The following is a 26,181-nucleotide window of genomic DNA, read 5'->3' on the forward strand; positions in this document are numbered from 1 at the left end:
CGCCCAGCACCGCCCGCCCCGGCCCCGCGCAGCCCTACCCGTGAGATGGTGAGGGGCTGCTCGAAGTCCCGGCCGCCCACCAGGCGGAAGCCCCAGGGCCCGGGACCCGTCAGCACGATGCGGTGAGTTCCCATGTGCGCGGCTACACCTCGCGGCACGCTCGGCAGCACGGGCACGGCTCGGCACGGCACGGCTCGGCTCGGCACGGCTCGGCACGGCTCGGCTCGGCACGGCACAGCCCGCCCCCGGCCCCTCCCCGGGCTGCCCGCCCCACAGGGCTGCCTGCGCGGCCCCGGGAGGAGGACTGCGTCCTGCTCTGCCCCGGAGGCGGGGCGGCATCGCCGACTGGGCTTCACTGGCGGTAAAAGTTTGAGGGGAAAAAAAAAAAGAAAAAAAAAAAAAAAAAAGCCGTCCCGCAGGGCCGAGCACGTTGCGGGGCAGTTTCGGGCTGCAGAAGCGCTGCCTGCCGGCCCGGGCACGACAGCACAGCACAGCTCCGGACAGCGCGGCTGCTCACGCGGAACCCAATGGTGGCGGTGCGAAGTGCCACCGCGGGACGGCTGGGAGCTGCCGCGTTCTCCATAATTTATCTCTGATTCGTCATCGCTGCAGGCAAATTTTTGCCTTTTCCTTTTTCTGATGCCCTTAGGGGTGCCACCACCGGCCAAAGAATGCATTCTTCCTATGGTCCAGCGGCAAGGCCGAGGCGGATCACACAGGTGCCACTTGTCCCGCTGCTGGGCACAACTGAGAAGGGTCTGCCCCTTCCTGCGGACACCTGCCCTTCAGCGATGTGAATCGCTCACACCCCCCTCAGCCTTCCCCATGCCGAGCAGACCCCCAGCCTCTCCTCACAAGATGTGCTCCAGGCCCCAATCACCTCTGTAGATGTCTCCTTGTACCCAGGAACACACAAGCGTACTCCTTCCCGGCCCTTTCAGCTCTTGCTGAAGACAGCTGCCGCAGACAAACGAGGATACCACATCCCTCTCAGCATACAATGAAGTTTTCTGCCGGCTCTCCTCACTGGGGCCCACTTAATAACGCAGAGCACAGTGGAGTGATACAAGGAATAAGCCCCTTGCACAGGTCACAATGGGAGCTGGCAGCTCAGGGCCCTCTCTCCCACCCTGGGGCAGTGGTTTCTCATGGAGGTGCAGTGAGGAAGAAGCAGATGCAGCCGGGCTGCTTGCCTGCCCCAGGCACAGCGAAGCAAGGGGTGGGATGGTGGGAGCTGCAGCACGGTAGGCTGCAGCTCTTCTGCTTTTTCTGCGTGGTAGCCTGCAAAACTGAAAGATGCTCCCAGCCCTGCTGGGATCAGCCTTCCTTCACCCTGCTCTGCAGGGATGGGTTGTTTCTGTGAGACACAACCCAGAAGCCCCAGCCAGCTGTCCTGCCGGAGGGCTGGGAGCTGTGGTATGCACACCACAGACCTTGCTTTCAGTTAGTGCTGCGGCCAGAGCTGCCTGGGTGGAGCGCAACTATTGGGCAACCTGAGGGGCTGCAACGTGACCCTGTCCCTTGGTGGGGCCTGTGTGGGCGCGAGTCTCCCAGCCCTGCTTCCCTGAGAAAGACCAAGCAAAGCACATGTCAGGTTTAGGCTGCACCCAAAACCAGGGCAGTGAGAAGAGGGTGGAGGACAGACACTTGCAGGGAGTTAAAATCCCAGAGAGAACAATCACCCCATGCCAGTTATTGACCCTCTTGGACCTTCAGTCCCCTTCACACTTCAGAACTGCCACAAGGGCAGCAACGGGCACCAGAGATCAATAACTGAATGCAGACGACACAGCTGCCACTTGCCACGCTAAGAGAGGGCCAGGGGGTAAAACTGCTGGCAAAGGTGCCTATAACTTCCATACGCACAGGGGCAGAGAAGGATCTGAGTGCTATCAAGTTTCCGTGTTGTTTCACAAAGACCTTTGTGAAACAGTGGGCTCAGGTGTGCTCCTGAGCTGCCAGCTCTGCAAGCAAGCAATGCCGTAGCAGGTAGGCCCTGACCTCATGTTACAGAGGGATCTGGGTGTAAAATGTTGTTTTTCTCTGCTTTTACACCTTTTCTTCAAGAGCCATAGCCTCTGCCTGGCTCATGAGAGAGCCCTGGTGAGCCAAGACCAAGGTGAGAGCAGGATCTGGGGGCACGGAACTGCAGATGTCTACAGCTCAGAATGGCCACAGCCACTGAGAGCCACAGAGAGCACTGGTACAAACGTGCACTGCTACAGGAATAGTGGGAACAGGCTTTATTTAATAATTTGTACAACAAACACAATAGTGACTCAATACTTCCATTTATTAATTGTCAAATAGTAATCCACTGCAATAAGAAACAAAAATCAACACAAAAATAAGTTGTGATTTGTGTGTGTGTGTGCGCGCATGTGTGTGTGTGTAACTTAAAATGGCCAAGAGCAAGAACAGAAAATAAACCTTTAAATGAGTAGGTTATATACAGTCAGTATTATTGTGTTACTTTGCTGGACAGATTAATTTGGTGCTCCAATCCTAGCAACAGGCCTACGTATTGCTGCGAATAACTGGAAGAAAAACCCAAAGCAGAAAAAAAACCATAAATAAGATGCAGGATTAATGATATCTCCTACTGAAAAGAGACAGTGGTGCTTTGTGTCATATTTGAAACTCTTTCATAGTGGATATTTTGTGCTAGAACTCTTTATATGAACACACACGGAATTCCATCGTTTAAATAAAAGTGGAAAAACATCCCAACCTCTGACAACTGCCTTTCTTTTCCTCCCTTCACTCAATGCGTTTAAATTATTTTTCTATACAAGGTAAGTACATTGTCTGTACAAAGTTAAATATACATATTTACAGTCAAACTTCTGAGACACTGAGTCTTCTCCTCCGCGGACCGAGGCGGAAGACAAGCCTACTTGATTTCAAACCCAGGAGCATGGCTAGTTTATCAAAACATATTGCAAGTCGTGCTAACAGTTAGTTGTAGTTACTCTTAATAAATCTGTATAAAAGCATCAGCATAAAAATAGGCATTTTATATTACTAAATACGGCTTATGACAAAATAGCAATCTAACCTTTTGCTATTTGTATGGTAGGAAGCAGAGTCTGATAGAACCGGTCTTGTTTATACTTCTTAATAACAAAATGTCTATCAAAAGAGTTTTTGTAGTGGATTTACAGGCAAGCCACGTTTTTTTCTCAAGGAAATACAAATCTCTATGACTGGTAATAACTGCTGGAAACACGGCTTTCCAAACCAATCAGAGACTTTTTTGGTGGACTAAGGGCCAGCCAAAATGCAGGTATTTACTGGATCTACCATTTACATTGTAAGAACAAAAAAAAAGGCACCTTCAGTGGCACGTTGCTCAGACTTATCAGAGCCTCTGACATTTAATGATAGGAGAGAAGCAAAGTCTTCACCCCAAAGAGCATGCTTCAAATCCTTTCGGGCTAACAAGGGGGAGCAGACAAAGTGAACAGCCGTAGGACTCATAAACAGGATTTGCTCTCGTGGATGTTCTGTTTATTGGTTTTATTCTTTGTGCAGATAAATGTCAATGCCAGCTTGATTTCTCTTTAAAAAAACATTACTCTGTTCGTTTTGCTGCACACAATACACTCACACACACACACACACCCTGCACAAAAGAAAAAAACCTTGCAGAAGTAGGTAATGTGTTATGAAAGGGTTTGGGCTTTCAGCGCGTTTGCAGTATGTTTTGGCTGACCTCTCTGGATTAAATTACCAGTCCCAAACTCCTTCTCAGCAGAGTTCTGCAGTTTGACCACATTGGCTGTCCTCTGCCTGTGCGGGGTCTTAAGGTGCGTGGCGTGAAGGAAGGGTTTTCTACGGGAGTGGAAGGCAGAGCACGGTAAGCCTTCAGCAAGGCAGGAAGCCTGGCCTCCCTGACCAGTGAAAGGGAGCAGCTGCAAGGCCACGTACTTTCTGAAAGTACTGTCATATCTTAACACACAAACAAAACCTATACCATCTGCTTCCCTGAAGCCTTCTCAGAGGTAATGTACTCCATACAAATTAAGGTTATCACCGGAACTCTTGCTGGGGAGGGAAAGGAATACACAAAGGCAGCACTGTAAACTAGAAACTGTCTCTTCTTCAGCAAACAAATCATACCCCGAATCAGTGGAAACAGGGCTACACATTCAACTCAATACTGTACCACATAACCACATCCTCCTAACACTTTTTATCTCTTGTCTATTACATTCATAAATTGTCTCTTTCTTCATTGTTTAAAAACACCATCTGGAAAACAACCCCATCTCTGTCACTGTGGGACTACTGTTACTTTACAGGTACAGAAGCTTCACATAGTTGCCCGGGAAGGTGCCGAACTGCCTTGTTCTCCTGGAAGTACCTATAGCAAAATAAAACACAAGGAAGCCAGAGTGAGATGGAGCCATGCAAGGAAGGCTTAGGGGGTTAAAAAGTTGAGATGGCAGCCCGTTCTGCTTGCATTCATTGCTATATAAAAATAAATAAGAGCCCTGGCCAAAGAGCCTTTTGGTATAGAAGAGAACTAGTGTGCTAGTTCTTTGGTCTTTGCTTTTAACAATGAAGAAGGTGCTGGTGAAAGCTCCTGAGCCTATAAGCTAGGAGTCAAACTTTGATCAGTTCAAATGAGCTCAACCTCCTTAAGAACCGAGGACAAGCCCAGGTTTGCACTGTTAAGATAGAGATCACTGTCCAGACTTACATTATTTGAAGCTACAAAGCTAGATTTAGCTAAACAAACATGCTGAGACTGGATTTGCAGGGACTGCAACTCCAATACAAGTGCTCCCTCTGCCTCCTACTTGTCACCTTCTGTAACTTGTCATGAATCCTTTGGAAAAGACATAGAAACCCACTCTCCCTTGGTTCCCCCTCTGTTGCTTTGCTATCTGTGTGAGCAAGGAGGATCACAAGGAAGAAGGGAATACAGAAATTAAAAGCAAAAAAATTGAAAACCTAGACACCTAGAAAGGAAAACAAAGTTCCACCACTGGGTACCCTAATTTTAATGTTCTTAGTAGGAGAAGATGAGAAATCATCAAAAAAGTTGAATTGATTCTTTCAACTCTGTTTCAATCCTGCAAATGAAAGCAGCTTCTAGATGCTCTGCAAAAATATTCATCTGCATCTCAAAGGGTCCTGCTGTCTGGCAAGTGTCACACTCACCCACAAACCAGCCGTCATCACATTTCTCCATGACATCGACAATATCACCGTCCCTCAGTTCCAGCTCATCATCATTTTGAGGAGTGTAGCTGTACAGGGCTTGGTAGCTAACTCTGTGAGTAGAAAAATACCGCACATTAGTCACTGGATTTTGTTCGGTGCCATTTGGACCTGTATTCTCCGTTTGAAAGGTGAAAGCTACTCACATTAAATTGGCTGTTATAGCAAAGCCATAGCAGGAATCAGTGTTACACCTGCACTGCATAGGACGGGCAGGGAGCTTTTGTTTCCCTACTGCCATGTAGCTGTCTTCATAGACCACAATGACTGCAGCCGTCCTAAAACGCTACACCTAGTGACCAGACACCATACAAATGCAAATACACTCATTACTTGGCTAAATGAGACTTCAGTTCCCTTGCCCAGGCACACAGGTAGGGCCATGAATTGCCAAATGGCAGAGTGAGGGACTTGAGAAAGAGATACTGCCTTGTTTACTGCACAAATTTTGGATAAATCCTGGATGAGAAGGCACAAAATTGAAGACTGAATCCTGCTCTGAAGTAACTATTGCTCCAGAGGCACTCTGTAATGATCTGAAAGGAATCTTATAAGAGGAAGAAATCTCTGGGGAATTCTGGGTCCCCTGGCTGTGGGGTGTGAAAATAGAGCTGATGCAAGCGTTTCTATTCTATATAAAGATAGGGCAAAGCAAAGGCTCCTTTTAGGAGCCAACTTTCACTGAACCCCAGTAAAGCGCAGGCTCCTATTCTCAAAATCAACAGTGAAATGCCCTGCCAAGATTAACGGCAGCTGCAGGTTTAAACTCAGAGAGCTCTGAAGATCTCAGCCTGGGTCTCTCAGATCATTCAGCCACTAATTCTTCCCTGGATCTGCCAACAATGCATGAAGTGACCAATCTTGGGACTGCTCACCGTGCCATGAGATGCTAGGAACAGGAGTGAACGTACTGACCCATGCCATATGAGCCAGGTGTAGCTAGTGCATGTTAATTCACCTCCAGCTTCAGATACAAGGGCACTGATGCAGTCTCTACGAGCAGCATGACTGAAATGCCCAAAGGAAACCCAGTCTTGGAGCATGAGGTCATTGCTCCAGGTGCTCTACAGACACAAAGGTCCCAGTTTTAGATTTCTCACTATCATGAGGCTATTGTTGTTCTTCAAAGAAAAGCACTAAGCAGTCACTATTCCATAACCTGAATTCAACTCCTGAGAGGCTGAAGCTTTCACACCTCCCCATCTTCACCACCAGTAAGAGTCAAGGCCCCTGGAACTGCTGGGAGCCAAAAGGACTTACATGTCTCGTGGTGTTTGACTTCTGTCAGGGCTGGCTCCTTGCTGCTGTGCTTGAGGTTGCTGAGAAATGATGAGAGATGGTTTATGGTCATTAGAGGTCACCTTGTTGCGAGAGTCAAGAGGCTGAGAAATAGTACTGCAGTAATGCACAGACTTTTCTGCAATGTTTATGATCTCATTGCAAACAGCTTCCTGTGTGGTAGGCAGCATTGACATCCAAGAACACCCAAAGAACAGTCAACAAGAGGGGAGGGAGGGGAAAATATAGACAGGAAGAGATGGGACATTCCAGATGCAGCACATAAGTCCAGTAAAAAAAAAAAAAGAGTTGTAGATCCAGGTAAACATCCAGGTAGTGGAGTGCAGAAGGGATCCAGGTGTAAGCATGGAAAAAACAGGCAAGATACAGAAGAATTTGGCATTTAGTTTGAAGATTGGTAACAAATACATAGACATATACTTTTAAAAGCAGCAGCATAAGAGGTTGCAATTAGTTCTGCAGTGGTACTATTACAAATGCTATGAAGTCAGTTCAAGAATGCAAGGTGGGCTGCTCCATTCATGCATTTGGCTTCATTTAGCTTATACCCAGGGACTGGCAGCACAATTAGCCCAACCTCTCATTGATTATGGCAGTTTTTCTAAGTGCTAAATTCCCTTCTTCTACTGCAAACAAAGCAACATATGTAAATAGGTAAATATGTACCTATTTTGCAGCTAAAAATGGTGCTGATATTTTATGCTCTACTGAGATGTCTCTGTCTGGGTGAAGAGAGGCTAGGACTACACATCTGATTGAAACAGTAGCCTTACCACATAGCTCTTTTCAGACTCTGTGAGATCTGGTCCAGCTCTCAATGAATGGTGGGAAAGCTGTGTGATCACCAAGCAGATGATAAGGAAGACATTTTAGCAGATGTTATACTGGTCAGAATTAAAAAAAAAAATGGTGTGCAGACAACAAAAGAAAACGAACAACTCTTCCCCTCCCCACCCCAACACCACTCTTTTTGAACAAGATCTTTCATTTAAACAAGACATTAGGGCTACAGTAATGCAATTGCACTGCAGCACACAGAATACTGCAAAGAGAAAGACAGCAAAACAGAAGCTTAGAGCACAGAGTCAAAGGATGAGCTGGAAGATTATGGACACAGCTACAACCAGAACTGATATATAGCATCATATTGCATTCCTGGGGTGGGGGGGGTGGGGGGGGGAGGGAACACAAGGTCAGAAATACATACTTGAGAGCAAGTAACCCACTGAGAGGAATCTGTTGCTGTTTTTTAGCGAAGTTCTTGGTGACTTTGACAGAGGAGAGAACAGTAATTTGCTTGCTTCTTAAAAAAAAAAGACCAGCTCAGGTCCTCAGGAGGCACAATGCAGCGTAGCCCCATCCAGATCACTCTAGTTTGTACCACACGAGGATCTGAGCTTTTTAATTCCCAAAACAAAGCAGAGTTTCAGGTCAGAGGAGGCTGACTGAAAGCCTAGCTCCAAACACCATCTATGAAGCTTCTGAACTCCCTTTCTCCCCAGTCAATCCTTTCCACGGGAACTCCCATATCCCATGGAACAGCAAGAAAAATTGGGATTTAGGGAGTTGGAGGCTTTATGGGAAAGGGGATTGCTACTGAGAACATCACACAGATACCCAGAACCTGGTTTTGCATGTTTCTGTATATTCAAACACAAGAAGAATGCTGTGTGCGTGCTCTAGCAAATGAGATGCCTGAATGAGTGCAGTTCTGATGATCCAAGAGGTACTGATTAGCACATCGGAACAGGTAAGATAGAGAGCACTGCCATCCTCTGTGATAATTCAATACAATATTCATCCCAAACTCCAAATGCCTCGATTTTTATGCATTCCCCTCCTCTTCATTTATTTCATCAGTGCCCTTCAGTCATTGCGTGCTCTCAAAGGCGTGGCAGCACCGCAGGCTGAGGAAAAGGTTTGTGAGCTCACGGCAGCCTGAGGCAGAGCAGAAGCAGAGGAGAAAGATGTTTGTGACACCTTCAGCCCAAGCATGCTCAAGGAGTCTGGAGAAGTGTAGGGCGATGAGCGGTATTTCCTGTTCTCAAAGCTCCCCTGAATCACCTCTTAGACCTCTGGAACTGTGCTCATCATTGTATCAAAGAAAACTGACTCTCTTCTCAAGGACTGTGATCCACCCTATGCCAACCCAGCCCCACAACTCCTCCTCCTTCATCATTCGTGCTGTCTTGGGCTGGGACCTGGGATCACTGCCCTAAGACACAATGTTCTACAACCACTTACATTTTTATAGAGAGAAAATAAAATGTCATTTGGATGGGCTAACTGGGGAGGGAATTTGCCTTCAAAGCATTTACTGTGGAGCTTGAAATCACAGCAGAATATATGGAAGTCATTCCTGTCTACCTATCATCAGTCCTGAAAGGCTAATAGAATAATTACAAGTTTAAAATTACTATTTTGCAGAGCAACTGGATATAGTGCATCAAATCTGATGAGATCAGAGCTAACCCAGGTGGTAAAGTAGCTGGAAAAAACAATTTCCATCCTGAGGTAAGAGGCAACTGTAAAAATGACTTCTTTTTAATTCAAGAAAGTGCCTCTTTGCTCCTCATAATAAATTGACTGCTGCAATTGCTCCATGAGTGCCTAAGACCATGCCGTCCATTTGTCATTGATTATTTGAGACCTCCCAGACCAGCTTTTCTCTTAAAAGCATTAATAATTCTGAATTAAATTAGTTATTTGAGAGCTAAAAAAATTAGCGCTATCTCTGAATGCTCCACAATCCATCAGGACTACTCAGCTCCTAACCTCTTGGTCACACTAAGTGCTTTGCTAAGACTTATGTGTTTCTGCCTCCATCCTGTACAAACACGCCGCACAGCCAGCTCTGAAGCACAGCTGGCCACTGTTTTCACCTCATACAGAGTTTGAGGACAGATCTGAAGAGCATCATGGGTTTGCAGAAAAAACAGAAAGATGTTCTACGTTAAGAGCCTAGGAAAGTCCTGAGGTAGGTTTTGTACTATTAGGAAGAAAGATCCTGGGGCTACTCAGTAGCGATCTCCCTGCTCCTAGCAGAGTCATCAGCGTGTCCACCCACTGCAGGACTTGTTTGTACATCTTCTTCCAGTATATTTCTGGTGGGATTCAGAAGGACTACACAAGCAAAGGAAAAGCTAAGCAGAACAGACTGACAAGACACACAGATAGAGGCAGAGACACTGGCATCCCTTCAGAGGCAGGCACACAGCAGCAGGGATGCTCCTGCACATGGATGGAGAGCCATGAGCAGGGAGGACTGCTCAGCGCTCCAGAGTGAAGGAAACCACTGCACATATCAAATCCCTGCTCTGGAGGGAGCGAGGGGAAAGCTGGCCCAAGAGCTCTCACAAAGTGCACTGAAAAGGCTGCTGTGCACTGCAGCCAGGCCTAAAGGCTGGCAGAGACCATGGAGAGACTCCCTGGCCCCTGGGCTGAGAACTAAACGCTTGTACATGTGCCAGCACCACTGAAAATTCATTTGACATTTATCATCAAGTTTTACTGGAATACTGAAGAAACATCTGTTAATTATACTTGAAATATATTTCACATGCTACAGACTTGCTCTCTTGTCTTTTTTTCTTTTTAGTTTGAACTGTGAAACTAAATAAAAGGGAATAATTTCAGAATACCTAGAAGAGCCAGTGCTCTTTACATTACTACTTAGTGGAACAGGCAAGAACACAGCCCTTAACCCAGCTCTGCATCTAAGCAGTCTTAAAACTACAGAAAACCTGGCTTTGAATTTCATAACCTGAGAGATTATCTTTTATGAGCAAAATATGACATTTAAAACAGTAAAATACCTCAAACCCCAGGGACAGACAGTATTGGAAACAAAGCCAAATGCAATGGCTCGCTTCCACGTCAACTAAACGCTCTTCTCATCTCATCATTATAATCAATGGAAAGAAGACAGATTTTGAAAAGGCCCCCAGGTTTGCTGAAGAAATTGGACTCTGTATGGGTCACGCAGGTAATGGGAAGTCATTTACACACACACATATACGTATATATGTATATACACCCACCACTCCTGCTCCCTAAAAAACTGTAGGCCCAGAGCTGGAAAGGAGGCCAAGGCTGGCGGCTGCCAAACACAGTGTTAACTTGACACTGACAATGGGCTGATTGTCAAGGCACACAACATATAAAACGTGGCTTGACTTCAACTCCAAAAAAAACGCCACAGTGTTCCATTACCACCAGGTGCAGCGTCCGAAATAGAAGTGCATGCTAATCAGCATGGGACAGGGGGTACGTAAAGGTAACAGAAACACTTCAGAGTTAAAGGCTGGATCTCACTCTCATAAAATGCCCATGAAAGTAAGAAACGTTGGCATCTACTTCCCGCACTCACTCCGCATGAACACGGTTTACTGATGAAGCCAAGCCTGCTATCCCGAAAGCCATCACTAGAACTCAGCCCGACTCCTGCTAATTGTGAGCTTTCTGCTTCGCACACCGCCATCGTGTGGGGGCTGCGCGGAAGGACTGAGAGGCCTCCAGCAGCGAGCACGGCTCCCTCCTGAGCCGGGAATGCTGCACATACACCTCTGTGTCCCTCTTTAAAGACGACGCAGGTGTCAAAGAATCACAGAGTCATTACAGTTGGAAAAGACCTCTAGGATCACCTAGTCCAACTGACAACCCATCCCCACCACACCCACTAACCAAGTGCCTCAGTGCCACATTGACTCTTTGCTTCAAGGGTGACTCCACCACCTCCCTGGGCAGCCTGTGCCAACGCACTGCCACTCTTTCTGAGAATAACTTTTTCCAAATATCCAACCTGAACCACCTGGGAAGGCTGGGACAGGGCCCCAACATTATGGATACCAACCTGAGTTGTCCTATCCCAGCTCTGAGACACTCAGACCCCAAATCCTGACTTCAGGTGGTTAAACAAACCCTGAATCAAAATATCTCAGGTGATATCGATCCTGCTAACAAGAAGGCACTGATACTGCCTTAGAATGAAATTAAGCTGTTGGAACACAAGGTCAGAAGTAATCAGCAGGTGAAGTACTAAAAAGTGCTAAGCTAATGCTTTGGAGGAACAGAAAATCAGATCTCCAGCTGGTACAAACTGGCAAAGCCCCACTGATCTGCAGTTAGGTGAATTTGCACCAGAAGATTTTGCCCATACCTGCCCTTCTGCACAGCCTGGAAACTGTTTAAATTGATTGACTTTTTTTTTTTTAAATAAAAATGCTTAATTAAATGACAGGAGAAATATTGTGTGTAGAATCAATGAATGGATAGACAAGCATATGATAAAACAATGGCATGGCATGGAAACAACTAAGTAACGGAAGAGTAATCAGCAAAGATGATTACCTGTGGCTTATTGACTCTGCGTGTAAGTCTGGGAGGTGGCTGTGTTGTGACAGTAGAGGAAGAGAGGGCAGAGGAAGAGAGAGGAGCAGGTGAAGAGAAAGCTTTTGAGTCTGCAGTCTTTTGAAGAAAAGAAAAGTTGGTCAGCTTGGCACACGCACTCTTATCACAATCATTGGTAGTGATAAGAATATCTGCTATGCTGTAAGATTTGATGCACACACAGCAAACAACTCCATGCAAGGGCAGATGCAGTTTCCCAGCTGGTTTGTCAGAGCTTACCACCTCATCTGCTTTAAACATGCAGGTTATGCCTGTAGAAAACACTGCTAAAAATGTATGCAGTTGGTAGACAGCATAGTCTTTATACACCTTTCAATATGTTTCTGGTTATGATTCAAGCAGAAATCAAACAAGTTGTCATAAGATTTCCCAGTATGAAATGCGTCATTGTAGAAATCACAGTCCCTCATTATTTAACATTAGCTAGATGGGATATTTCATGGAGGCAATCACACTGCATTCAAGAAGCTGTTTGTAACACTATGATTTTGAGCTCCCCAAATTCCCACTCCTGCACAAGCTAGCATGGGAATGTTGTAATGTATTTTGGATGGCTGCAGCCCGTAATGGACACCAAGACACGCGAGAGCTGCAAAGTAAGGCAGATTTCCATATACCAAGAGTGGGGGCAGAAAATGTTCCAGAAGCTACTGGAGGGTTCCCTTATGTTCCCTCTTGTAACGTGTAACTACATATACCTAAATACTCTTGGAAGAAAATAACACGTGGAACCCCTTCCAATTTTCAAACTGCAATTCAAATTCCAATTTTCAAACTGCAAAGTTAAAAAATTCCAATAAATTCAGCTCAAAGCACAGACAACAGGTAAGCCTCCCTGACTTAGCCATGCACATCCCAGACTGAGGTTCACTAATCCAGTCTCCAGGATCATCCCCAACAAGGCATAGCTTTTGTGATTCCGGGAGCCAGGCTGACAATTATAGGATGTTTCAATGCTTGGCTTTAAGGGGAAGAAATAAGTCCCATTACCAAAGATGGTTCACTACACACTGGAAAATCTTAGAACAGCAAATAATTGCCTTGTATTGTAGATGGTGAAGTACACGAGCATGAGGCCTGTGCATTCCTTTTGTCTGACACTTTTATCTGGTAATAGCCATTGTCTGGCATGGTCACCTCATTAGACGTGGCCAATTGAGTCAGTTCTGTGCTACACTACCCCTGAGCGCTCTTCTGAAGGTTTCTGACCTACTGCCCAGGGAATGCCACTGGTGAACCCTGGAAGAAGGTCTCAGGATCATTAGAAGGACACGTGGCAGCCACTGGCTCTGCTTGGCTGGCAGAGCAGCACAAACCTCAGCACACCAGTCAAGTCAGGCATTCAGAGTAGTGCACACACATGCAGGAGAAGTACCTTCTTTTCCCCGCTTTGAAACTCTCCCAGATCACCTCTCCTTGTGCCTCTTTTCTCTGCTTTACCTCCCTGCACAATAGCCATTAGCTCCTGACACAACTGGTTGTCCTCAGTGGAACTCACAGGTCTCCTTTCTGGGCTTGCACGCATGTCTAGCTGGGATGGTTTCAGGCAGCGCTCCACAGAGATGTTGGGAGCAGCATGGGAGCCCTGCTCAGGGTTGCTGCTGCCCTCTCTAGTCTTCTGGAGCCAGGCCTGGCTGCCAGGGGTGCCGTGCTGCTCTGTGAGGATGCTCTCGGGGCTCCTGCGTGCCCACCGAGGGCAGGGAGAAGAAGAGCCACCAACCTTCTCTTTGCTTTGCAGAGCAGCCTGATAGAAACTGCGAGTGGAGGGCTGAGGCCCAGATGAGTAAGAGGGCAATGGGGATTTAATGGACCTGGGAGTCGAGGAGCCAGAGAGATGAGAATGGGGGAGGCTGAACGAGGGGGAAGGGCTGGCTGTAGTAGAAGGTGGGAGAGAGTCAGTGTGGGAGAGGGAGGCTTCAGGCAGAGAAGGCAATGGAGGAGTTAAAGCAGGAGTGGTGCTAGGAGACACTCCCACGGTCAGAGCAATCCACTCAGATGTGACCGCCTGCACCTCTGGAGACAAGGCGCGGCGCGCGAAAGGCAAAGGCGGAGGAGTTGGTGTATGGAGCAGCTCAGAGCTGGGAGACTTGAGGGAGACAAAAGCAGAAGAGAAAAACAAAGAAATGAACAAAAATAAGAAAGGAAAGTAAAAACCAATTGAGCAAAAGTAAAAGGAGAGTGAGTGAGCATGGAGAGGAGCAGATCTATGACCAAGCATGTGCCTAAGTTTTCCATGGACAAGCGCACCCTGTTGGAGTGCATGGCTGGAGTCCACAGCTACTCCAACCATGGAGTCTTGTCCGTATCTGTACTGCTAATACCTTTCTCCAGCCTTTTCCAGGATTCCAGATGTCTTGTGGAAGACCTTATGCTTCTTACCTTTAGCCCTAAGTCCCTTACGGTGTAGCTGAAATCACCATCCATGATGGCAGCAAACAGCATTTGACTGGCCTGGCAGTAATACCTGGGGCTTTGGCAGCTCACATCATGGAACCAGTCAGAATTCATAGCTGTAATGAATTCTAAGTTTATCCAACTTTACACTGAAAAATGCCTACCCCTCAAGAAACTTGCATTGCTGAAGCTGTGGAGGAGAAACAAATAAAAAAAATGAAATAGCTATGGCTATTTGGTCTTTGGCTGACTAAAGTCCTGTGTTTACAAACGCAGAATGCAGGACCAAAGTCTGCCCTTGGCTGTACCATCAGCGAGACCAGCTATGCGTATAGCGCTGATCAGTGTTTCTCAGTCCTCTGCTAAGTCAGGCAAAAAAAGTAAGGAAGAGAACTGCTCTACTAGGAAGGAATCAAAAGGATAGCTAAGGAAACAAAAAAAAAGGTTGGATATAATCCCTTCTGTCAAAGAGAAAAGCTTGCAGAGAGCTAGTGGCAGACAGGCCACAGCTACACAGAGACTGCCAACCTCAAACAGAAAAATATGGCTGTGGACCACTCCAACAGGGAACCCCAAACAAGCAGCAAGCCTCTCTTCTTCACACAGTGGCTAAGAATAAAAGCACTCCTTTTAGGGGAGATCCAGACAGACACCAGGCAAAAGCCATGGTTCCTGTACTGTACATCCCCTCCTTCTGATCCCAATTCTCCACTTTAATTCCTTGCAGTCTTGACCTCAGAATGGCCTTACATGGTCCTGTGATGCACCAGAACCTCACGGACCCAGTCCAGGCATGTATCATGACCTTTAAGCATGAATATTTGCAGAATGAGAGCGAAACATATGGATTTAGAGACTCACTGCCTCCCTAGTATGTATTCCATGGCAAACATTCTGGGACTCCCACATTTCCCATGCAATTATCTGTTGCCATTTTAATTTCTGGTTTGCACTGTAGTACAGCTTGTAGTTAATCTAGTATTCATGAAAAATCCTAGGTCGGCCTGCTCTTTAAACCTGAGTTCATTTAGCACCAGTTGCAAATAATACAGAACACTCTCGTGACCCTGTCTCCTAAAACCTTGGTCTTGACCTGGAACATTTTGGAGTAAAGATCCAGCTTTATTCAAGCTGATTGCAATCAACAATAATGACTTCTACAGACCATAACAGTCCATGATGCCCTGGAGGTCTGTAAACACTCACTGAGGAGATGCTGGATCACCAATATATTCATTTAATTTCTGGCAGTGAAACCATAGCCATTTCACCTTGGCCTGAATTAAAGCTATGGCTAAGAGAGGAAAAGCTGAGTCTCTAAATCCCTAACTGACCCATTAACCTTTCTGGTAAATGAAACATCATCTTTTCCTGCAGGGAGCACATAGGCTTTACTGCACAGAATCCTAGCGTTAGCTAGAGCTTTTTCCAGCTACTGTTTCTTGCACAGTAATGGCAACATCCCCCTATTCTGCAAAGTGCATTTACTGGCTGCATCTAGTCCAAATACCTGTGGTGAAGCTGTCATGCTGCGGTTAGGGGAGAGTGACACTGGTGGGTCTGGATAATCAATGGCATTCTTGACCACTGGCCGTTTGAGCACTTCCACATAAGTGACAGGGAAGATGCCTTGACGACTGGTGCCAGAGATTCTTCCTTCATACCAATTCTCATCCACTCGTCGAATCAATGTGATCCTTTCACCCTGTTGAAAGAGTGGCAATGTGGTCCTGGCTTCAACATATTGACATATAATCATTTCAAAGTAGATTACATTTTTAATCTTGCTGCAGCTGACTTAAAACAATCTGTGGCTCTCAGCCTACCTCATTCCCCAGTTATGTGGTCCTTACCCCAACCTCTGGGTGGGAATGATACTTTTCAGTTCAGAGAAGAAAGAAACACAGACCTTTTGGTGCTCTTTTGGACTGCCTAGAGATTACGTTCACCCCACATTTTCAAGACCATACATACTTAAAGTTAGTTAAAAAATGGAGAACAGAGGCTATTGTCTGACTGTGAGACCCTTAGGGGTATGAGGTGTACATGGAGTACGCTCAGGTCTGCAGTTTAAACTAGGCCTCTCTATGCCCTCTCTTGTTTTGCTGACAAATGAAGTGACTTCCAGATCCTTAATATAAATGATAAGCCCCACCTTCACATATAATTAAAAGAAGGCTGACAAGATCTAATTTGAGCATCATGAAAACAGAATTCTGGTTGAGAGAAATGCAGCTGTTTAACCTAAATGTGTTTGACAGCACTGAACAGTCATTACCGAACTCATTCCTATTCTCTGCCACTGCAATCAGATCTAGCAGTCACTTCAGCACTACAGAACCTTGCCTGCCTTGCCTCATTTAGTGACTTGGTTTGCAGAGCAAAGGAAGGGGAACCCAGCTTTCCTCTTATTGAATCACCATTTTCAAGTGACTATGTGCGTCTCCACTGGAGAGGATCATATTAGAGACATGTCATCAAATATTTAATTTGCTTTGCAGTGCCAGGCTTACAGCATTTGTGCTCCAAGTATTTAGTCAGCTAACCCTAAGAAAGCAATTGGCACTTCTTGATTCAGCTGATCTGCAACACTCTAATTGCAATGCACAACAGTAGGGTAAAAACATAGGTGATGAGAGTGAATCCTTGACTAAAAAGTTTTATCTTATCATAGCTTTCATTTGGAAACTGCAAGTTACTACCATTAAAAAACTTCTGTCTGGATTCAATTCATCAGTGCAATTTAGGTCTTACCTTTCGGAAGGACATTTCCACTTGCGTATCGCCATTGAAATTGAACTTAGCAATAGCATCTCCATATTCCAATACTTGCAATGGTAATGGTTTTTTGGGCTGAGCTTTCTCAGCTGGTGGAAGTAGCTAGAATGAACAAACAAAATCAAGAGAGTTGCATGCAAAAAGTTCATGAAATGATCACTAGCAGAAAGGGAATGGGCAAAGAGAACATCTCCAGGGTAAGCAGTTACCTCTATGTAGGATCGTGGGAAGATGCCAACTCTGCCATGGTGTTCACCTTCATACCAGTTCTGGTCAATCTGCTTGTAAATGTAAACAATATCTCCTTTTTGCAGAGGAAGTTCCCTGTTAACAACACAAGTACTCCATCAGAATTTCACTGGGGATTAGATGTGTTCTTTTCCTGTTCAGCAACTTTTAAATAATAAGGTCTGCAAAATCCATATGGATACATATCATGCTCGAATCAAAGTGAAGGCTACATGTTGAGAATTACCCTGTTCACACCATCATGTGTAAAGAACACTCTTGCTCTTTGGGTATTCTGTCAAAAAACAAACAAACAAAAAAAACAGACTTACGAGGGCCCTACTGACAACACATCCCCCCAGCAGCAGTGGGGTCAGACTCAAGCAAAAGGTGCCACTGGCTGCTTTCCATGTTGGAAATGGTGGGAGGACCAGAAGCTGTGCTCAATTCCTGCTTCAAAACTGGTCATGACACAAGAGCCTTCCAAAAAGACATGTGATTTTAATGGAAGGTAGTTTAGTAATTAGATGAACTCTCTCACACACACAAAAGTTGATTCTATGAATATTACACTTTGGTCAGCCAGTGGCTGCGCAACCACTGACCTCATGTGGGCTAACAATTGGGATTTCAACCCAGAGTCTTCAGTACTAAAATTACAAAAGAGGAACTCACACTGTGGTCAGCCTGTACTAGGCGCATAAGCCTATTACGTGGTTCCCCACAGAAAAACAACCAACCCAGCCTTTCCTATCACAATATTCACAAGCTCTGCTTTACTTTTGTCTGATACCTCGTATGTTCTCCTGAAGGGTAACAATAGTTACTCCCTGCATTTGCTTCAGTTTTACCGCAGGTCCTGGGGAGATGCTGTGTAAATCATTACAAATCATCACCTATAGAACATATAACAAAACCATCCCAGGGCAGCATCTGAGAAGAAAATCAGTCACTCATTCACGGAATTCTGTTTTTCTTTCTTCCTTCCTTAGCAATGTTAAAAGGAGAGCCTCTCCAGTCTCGTGCGGAGGTAAAGTTCCTTCAGGCCCTTTTCTTTACAGCAGTGTTATCAGAAAAAGAATGAGTAGGGCTCCGTGACTCACCACAGAGACTTGAAGGTACAATGCCACTACAAAGATCAGCTGGTACATCTGCAGTTACCAGGGGAACAGTGACCACACTGTATCCTTGCAGTTTCAAGGGTCCAGCTACATGCTTAAGACTAGGTATCTACTCAAGTCTCTTGCTGACACTGAGAAAGAAGATATTTTCCTAAAGACTCTTTACAGGCTACAACCTGCAAGATTCATATTATTGATACTTTGCTTGGGCTGAGCTGCTGGAAAGACACTCCCAAAATGTGAATCTAATTGCACAAAACTTCATAAATGCTACATTCGAGAGGAAAAGACAGAAAGAATAGTAACACCAACAGGAACATGCTATACTCACTTCAGAGTCTGTGCTTTGAAGTCAAACTTGGCTCTAGCAGGTCTCATCTAGAGATCAGAAAAGAAAAAATCAACGCATAAAGATAATAACCAGTTTTTCCACCCTCTTCTGAGGAATAACAAACTAAACTCTTCTACAGCTAGCATTAGTCTGGGTTTGGAACTGAATGCAGGTATTCTGCTACAAGCTTATGTGCAACTGGTGCTACAGTGTAAATATGCTGGATGGGTCGATGGACCTCTTACCAGGGCGAAAAGTGCCAACTTCTGGTATAACAGCACTTTAATGGGATTTAACAGCTGTATGTTTTAAAATATCACCAATTCTGGTGAATAAAAGCTGCTCCAGTAACTACAGTTTCTGGGGCTCTGGGACTAAATTCCTCTCAATGGTGTGAATTAGAGAGCAAAATTTACCAGCTGGCAAAAGAAAAAAGTAGGATTTTATTTGATGTGGCTCTTTATTGATTACTACCTGGCCCTACTGAATCCTGCAATGTGGTCCAAGTATGAATTGGTAGGAAAGAGACAAAGGTGAGGAGGAAGTATGAATAAATCAAATGTGTTCATAAAAAACATCTTCAGTGGCTATAAAGCCAAAGAGGACACACTGAGAGCAGGCCTAGGCTTTAAAATTTCATTTATCTGGCTCATTTTCTAATGCTCACAGAATATTCAGACAATTTTAAAGTCATTTCGGTAATGAAGCATAAAATAAGTAGAAGTTGCACTTATGGAGCATTTGAAATGACATAAATAAAGGGCAGAAATAAATAACCTATCCACATGGTGATCACCTCACCCACCGCCACAGTGCAGCCCCACCTCTGGGGAAACAAAACAGCTGTAAGAGTCACATGAGCACCCCATATGGCAGGAGATAGCACCCGGCCAGCACACCTGGCCCAGCACCTAGCCCTAGGGAGAAGTGGCTCAGCCTCACAGAAAAACCATCCATCTCCTCCTTTGTCTCTTTCAGAAGACCAACCAGGTCGTAATCAGTGAAAAAAGGCTGAGCCTTTTTTCCAGTTGTTTCCCAAGGACATGAAGCATCTTTTGATAGGAGATGAGACAATCTATTTCTAATAAAAACTATGAGACAGTCACATGGCCAGGGTCAACAAGGCATGAAGTTTCTAAGCGTAAGGCACAGACAAAAGGCAATGTAGCAATATGATGCAAAGGATGTAGAATGCCTTTGATTCACTAAAGTAGCTGATATTTAAAGGCATGCATCACAGGTGTGCACCAGCAATTCTAAGCAGGCATGCTTTAACATATGCAGCTTGGTATAGAGATACCTATTAATTTACCAGGCACGAGAGTCAAAGCAGTTCTAAATGAAGCCAGAATGGGAAAAGGGAAGGGGTAAAAAAAACAAACAACATTCTCTGAAGAGCTAATGTCGGCCTAAAGCACAACATCGTGAGAGGCAAATATTGCTTTGGGTCAAGCAGCAGACTGAGGTAACTAAAACAGACCTCTGACCCAGATTTCCTCTTTGCTGTATCGTCTACATTTAGGAGGTCCCCAAATCGCTCATTAGTGATAAACTGATGGTGCGTTGGAATGACCCCTGTGTGCCTTCTAGCTGCAATATCAGCTTCTTCTTGCTCACGTTTAAGCCGTCTCTGGTCCTCTAAAAGTTTCTGCCATAAAATTGCATAAAATGGGCAGTAAATAATCTAGGTTAAGGCCATTTGAAAGCTGCCACAAATGTGACTTCAATAAAATAGCTGGGACTTTACAGTTCAACATAGAATACTGATTCTACGAACTACACAATACCATTAGATTTAGCAAGCACAAAAGTACATCACAGTAATGGCATAATGGAAATCCAGCTCATACAGAGGATCTGATCCAAAGCTGATGGAAGTCAATGGGAGTTTGTCTAAGTTTGGGCCAGGCTCTGAGTGGTTATAAGATAAGGGGAGGTTGCCAATAATGCAGGTGGCTGATGCAAACCCCCTTCAACCAACAAGGAGTTTCTCTCATTGACATCCAAGAGACCTGGATCAGCTGCACACGTAAGCTGAGGCACCAGACTCCCCTGAGCTCTGAAAGGAGCTTGGGAGAGTGCCTAACCACTCCCAGGTGTCAGATTCTCCCATTCTTCCTTTGGGCTCAAGTAATACATTTCTGTACTGTTCTATAATTTGAAATCAGTAGGTCTTAGTGAACTCAGAGTTTTGCTCTTAGATGAGTTTTCTTGCTGGATTTTGACACTGGGAGTATTACTAACAGTTTAATCGGGAGAAGACAGCAAAAATATAATGTTAAGACCGGAATTAAGAACATTTTACCTGTATTTCAAAACACACACAAACATTATTTGAACTCAGAAAGGTAATACAATTCTTCATTAAAAATACCACTTGGTTTTATTTTATTTTTACTATTATTATTTTTGCAAACAGCTTTCTGGAAAGCAATCACTTTTTAACTTCTTTAGCTCTGTTTGAATACACTCCGTGCTGAAAATTCTGCATTGCTTTCTTATTATTCAGCTTGCCTGTACACTATCTAACCTTTCTGAAAAGGACTGACACATTCTGTTGATAATTTGAGACATCAACAAATTCTAGTTTGCACTGGGGAAAAGCTTCTCACTTTCTGATGGCTTGGAATGTCTTACATTTGCTGTTCAAAACCTGGGGGCTCCCACAGGAGATGAACATTCTGACCAGTCTGATTCATGCTGACTCAAGTGGCTTGCTTGGAGAACAATAAAAAATTAACTCGCTTGTAGAATAACCATTTCACCTTTATCTGCAAGTACTAAGGTGCTGCATCACATCTCACATATTTATCCAACCTTTTCACATTCTTCAAAACCCCACACATCATTCTATGCAACTGATATGAACTATTAGGCTCATTTCAAACAAAAGGTAAACTGGACTACGCATTATACAATAAATCAGTAGTAGAAGTAGTATTAAAACTAAAACATTCTAGTTCCTGTTTCTTGCTCTAACTTCCAAGATACATATCAATCACCATATAATTTCTCCTTTTAAAAGGGTTACTGCCATATTTCTTGTGTGTGGAGCTCCTGCAACTGTTATTAGGCCATAGAAGAAGGCATTACCTCTTTATCATCATAACGTCTGCGGATAATTTCTTCTGGAGTTTCCATGTAATCAACCGGTGCAAAATGCCTTGGTGATTCTGAATCTACTTTGAAACAACATAAGGAAGTTAAAATACAGATGGATTTATCTAGCATAACCAGAAAGGAAAAAAATAAATATTTTTAAACAATTTGCTTCCATTACAACAGTAAGGATTCTCAATCGCCTTTAATCGAATTGCCAATCAGATGTTGATAATTTATCTATTTTCATTTTTTTCCCTTTTGGACTGTACTTGTTAACAAAGATCTAAAAACAGGGAGAAAATAAAGGCACAGGAAAGAGTAAAGACATAGAAGGACTTTGTGAAGAAAAGATCCGCTACCATCAAAATATGATTTGGCACTTAACCGCTGAGAAAAGTTTAACACATACACACACACATACACACACAACTAGACCTTGAGAAACTGCTCCTTAAAGCAAATCATCTGGGTTTGTTTTATACTCCCATGTGTGCAAATGATACAGGACTAGAAATATCTCATGTTGAGATTCTTGTATCCCAGGAGTTGCTTGAGAGACCAACTGAACCCGGTGTGATTAGAAAGGCAGCAGTAATCGTTTCTCAGAAGTGCAGCTGTTAACATGTCCTGAACAAAAATGCTCAGCAAGACACGCAAAGGACGTACGACATACCAGAAAAAAAATGGGGAGAGTCAGGAGATGCAAGGGTGGGGAGTAAAAATGCAGGGGTTGTGGAAGAAAAGGGGAGGAGAAGGGAAAGCAATACAGATGAAGGGACACTGGTAAAGAACACAAAAAGCCACCTCCTAGGTACGTCCCAAGTTCACTTTGCGGGTTGTTGTTTGTGTCCAAGCTGTGATAGAGAGCATATGGAACTGGGTTCCCATTGTGTAAGGAGTCAGGAGTGTCAGAGCGGCCCATGGAGCTATCTCGGCTAGATCCCATTCTGGGAAAGTAGCTAAGCCTCTCCACAATGTCAAAGGAAGACAGGCGTCTGGGGGCTAGAGGCCTGCTTCTGGAGCACAGCTGATGCTGAGAGTGATGACTCTTGTCTCCTACACTCCCCTGCAGCTGTATGGGGCTGTCTGGGCTCTCAGGGCTGGGCACTGCCAGGGCTCCCAGGCAGTCTGGGGTTGGAGTCCTGCTGGACTTGTGCTGGAAGGGCTTTTTCACTCGGAAGGGGAGTGGGCTCATTAGGTAGACGTTTCTGGGGAGCGTGTGTCTGTCCCCATAGATATTTCCTTTGGAATCAGTGCTCCTGGAGGCTTGCTGCTGCTCATGCCTTCGGATGGTAGTGAACCTGGTGTAGGAAGCTGGGCATGTGCCTTTGCATCTGTTGACTTTATGCTTCTGAGGCCCACTGACGTTGCTGCTGCTGCCGCCACTGTCATTGGATGCATTTGAGAGGAGATCTATCTCATCTGTGCAAACTGAAAGCGTGTCCGTAGGGATGGCATCACTGACATCTGAAGCTGTGTCCTCCACGTTGCTGCAGGAGCGGGAGGATTTGTCTGCCAAGCTGGCAGCATCCTTCTCTTCCTGGTGTATTTTTGACAAATCCAGAAGAAACTCTGCAGAGTAGGCAGAACCTAGACAAACTTTAGACTGGAGAGAAGTAGTGAACTTGCTTTGTCCGGTGGAAAAGTCAAGTGCTGGCATCGATCGGGATCTCTGGATCAGCTGCTCAAAGGCACTGATACGGGAGGAAACAGTGTCTTTTGGAATCTGCTCTGAATCCTCTCGACTAAGGCTGTGTTCCATCCTGTCCTTTGCTTCATTCTCAAATTGAGATGCAATATCCCTCACGCTGCAGGAGGAGACTGTGCCCAACTGGATCCTGGACCGGTTGATCTGGTGCATGTCTTTATACAGCATTGTAAACTCCATTCCGCTCTTCCTGGAGGCAGGGAAGAGGTAGCCTTTCCTAGAGTTGGTGCCATACTCCTGTAGGCTCATGGTACTGCCAGACTTGATGGCATATTCCTGCTTCGACTTCATCAACATGTTTTCTATGCTTTCCCCTACGTCTACCATAAAAGATTTTTTATTATCGAACAAGGCAATGGAGCTACGAAGGTTTTCGCAGCTTTGAGCTTTCTCATGAGACAGCAAGATACCCTTCTTGTCCTGCCCAAGAGCAGCTGGAGCTGCTAGTTTGGGTTTGAATTTAGAAGGGAGGATTTCAGTAATGCAGGCTTTTGCAGCTGATAAGGGCTTCTTATGTTTACATGTGTGACCTAACATACCGGTATGACTAGCGTTAAAGGTTCGGCTATTAACTGAAGAGGGTGCAGTCATATGAGCATTCCCACCTTTACGATCCACTGGTAAGCATGCAGAATAAAATAAATACAACCTGTTAGCTTAAGTGCTAGAAAGCTATTGAGAAAGGAGAGAGAACATGCTTGGATTTCATAAAATGCACTTTAAAGAAACAATGTTCCAAAACACAAAGAAAAGCAGGAAGACACTGCACAACAAGCCGCGCTCGCAGGAGTACGTGAAGTGCTGCTAATATTTCTAAGATGAGAGGCTCGGCCAGAAGCAGGCCCGCTGCACTTTGAAGGTATTGTCCTAAAAAGTGCTGAGCATCATCGACTTCCAGGGAACCTGTGGCACCGTGGAAAAGGGCAGCTGAACTCTGGGCAGGATCAAGGCGTCAGCACGAATGCACAGGCACTAACATTGCAAAAATGGCTTAACATCAAGCCTGTAATCGCACCTACTATTGTCTCACCACAGTGTTTGCCAAAAAGTTTACTCTTGAGAGGGAGAAGAAAAATCAAGGGCTGACTGTGCAAGCACAAGCAGGCTGCATCAGCTGCCCTTGCCCAAGAGCCAGATTAGAGATTCCTGATGCTAGGAGCAAACTGAGCGTGCTTCAAACAGAGTGGTGTGAGCCATGTTTGCTTTAAAAATCAAGGAGTCAAATGAGGACATTTTCTAACATCAGATCCAGTCTGGGTTCAGCTGTGACTGCAGTTTTTTAGGTCTGTTTCTGATTTGCGTTCAAATTAAAATGTCAAAATAACCATTCAGGTTCAATTGCAGTTTGGAGAACAATAACTGTTTGAACAGATTTTTTCTGTTCTGCTCCAGTTTGACTCCCTGCCCAGAAGGCTGGACATAATGCTGAAAAAAACAGCTGGAAGATGGAGACAGAGACCTTTTTGGTGTGGATGCACTATTTTTAGGAAGAGCAGTTCAGAAACCCAATGCATTCTTTCCCCAGTCCTCTCCCCATCTGAAACCATTTTTGGGTTGAAGTTGGCTCAGAGATACATTCCCCAATACAACTCCCTGATGGGAGTCAGCTCTTCCTTGACCTAATCTTCTAGCGAACCCACAACAGGGGGAGGAATGAGGAGGCAAACACAGTGGTTTCTACTGCCTTGCTGCCTCACAGTCCGTGAGGCACTGCTGGCTTAATGTCCCGTGCATTCTCTGCACACCCTTCAGGCAGGAGGCTGTGGAGCACATGGTGCCAGCTACCCCAGGACAGCTGGGCCAGCAGACATGCTGTGGCCTGCTGAGACATCCAGTAGGAAGAGCAGAAAAGGCATGGGAGGGCTGTGGCATGACAAGGCAGGGAGCAGATGGACAGCAAGGCCAGATCGAGCAGCCCAGAGGAGCGTGAAGGTGTGGGGTGTAGAGGAGGTGCTGGACATAGGGAGCTGGTCCCCGCTGGGATGAGGAACCTGGATCAGGTAAAGGCATCATGAAAAATACTGGCTGGCGTGGGCTGAGGGAGAAAAGAGAGAAAACCAGAGATGGCAAAGAAGAAGGACAGTAGAACCCTCAATTGGCTTGAATAGGACTCTAAACCCTGCAGTACTTTGCCCCATATCACCACACTTTTGACACATAGTGCAGAAAAGAGGTCAGGTCCATGCGCTGACAACCTACCTTTTGTGGAAGCAGAGCTAGAAGGTCGCTTGAGACCGCTCAGCCCCTGGAACGGGATATCTCCACCTTCCAGCACACTCTTGTAAATCTGTCTCTCATTCTCCAAGCCAGCAAGGTCCCCTAGTGCTGGTTCTGAATCCCTCTTTGAAGCGTGGTAGTTGGGTGAATATGTGGAGCTGGAAAACAGTTTGGGAAAAAAAAAATGGGAGGGATGCCAGTGGGTCACTTGTGTTTGTTGAGAGCTCCAAGCAGTGAAAGAGAAAACCACACTTGTAAACCACAGAACAGACTGTACATAAAGAATTGACGCTGAATGAAGAGGTTATGAATATACTGCAAAAATACTCTAAGTTTTGCACTCCCACAGTATTCTCTGCCTGAGG

General features: G+C 45.2%; 3 protein-coding genes across 38 annotated transcripts in view; all 3 read right to left on the minus strand.

Annotated features, from left to right (window-relative positions):
* Positions 1-267, minus strand: part of PDLIM1 (PDZ and LIM domain 1) — a 38,030-nt gene extending 37,763 nt beyond the window's left edge. Inside the window, exon 1 of the mRNA XM_021398294.1 lies at positions 39-267. Coding sequence (XP_021253969.1) covers positions 39-134 — 96 coding nt within the window. The 5' untranslated portion in view covers positions 135-267. The remainder of the gene's footprint in view (positions 1-38) is intronic.
* Positions 2,229-26,181, minus strand: part of SORBS1 (sorbin and SH3 domain containing 1) — a 163,132-nt gene continuing 139,179 nt past the window's right edge. For 25 of the 36 annotated variants that reach the window (XM_021398263.1, XM_021398281.1, XM_021398280.1 and 22 more), the window contains 11 exons: positions 25,799-25,974; positions 21,883-21,971; positions 20,270-20,437; positions 18,790-18,836; positions 17,319-17,433; positions 17,086-17,211; positions 15,842-16,036; positions 7,302-7,361; positions 6,490-6,548; positions 5,170-5,282; positions 2,229-4,366 (listed from right to left, as the gene is read on the minus strand). In XM_021398263.1, coding sequence (XP_021253938.1) covers positions 4,299-4,366; positions 5,170-5,282; positions 6,490-6,548; positions 7,302-7,361; positions 15,842-16,036; positions 17,086-17,211; positions 17,319-17,433; positions 18,790-18,836; positions 20,270-20,437; positions 21,883-21,971; positions 25,799-25,974 — 1,216 coding nt within the window. In that variant the 3' untranslated portion in view covers positions 2,229-4,298. The remainder of the gene's footprint in view (positions 4,367-5,169; positions 5,283-6,489; positions 6,549-7,301; positions 7,362-15,841; positions 16,037-17,085; positions 17,212-17,318; positions 17,434-18,789; positions 18,837-20,269; positions 20,438-21,882; positions 21,972-25,798; positions 25,975-26,181) is intronic. The other 11 variants (XM_021398260.1, XM_021398284.1, XM_021398283.1 and 8 more) reach the window with 6 other exon arrangements.
* Positions 11,696-15,835, minus strand: LOC110399493 (sorbin and SH3 domain-containing protein 1-like). The gene has a single exon (XM_021398295.1). The coding sequence runs from the start codon at positions 14,225-14,227 to the stop codon at positions 13,280-13,282; it is 948 nt and encodes a 315-aa protein (XP_021253970.1). The 5' UTR covers positions 14,228-15,835; the 3' UTR covers positions 11,696-13,279.

Source organism: Numida meleagris, chromosome 5 (assembly GCF_002078875.1).
Source record: "Numida meleagris isolate 19003 breed g44 Domestic line chromosome 5, NumMel1.0, whole genome shotgun sequence".
Taxonomy (NCBI): Eukaryota; Metazoa; Chordata; class Aves; order Galliformes; family Numididae; genus Numida; species Numida meleagris.

Bases quoted from the DNA above. Each gene is read 5' to 3' on its own strand.
- LOC110399493 (XM_021398295.1), bottom strand. From the start codon at position 14,227: ATGGTTGGAGTAGCTGTGGACTCCAGCCATGCACTCCAACAGGGTGCG.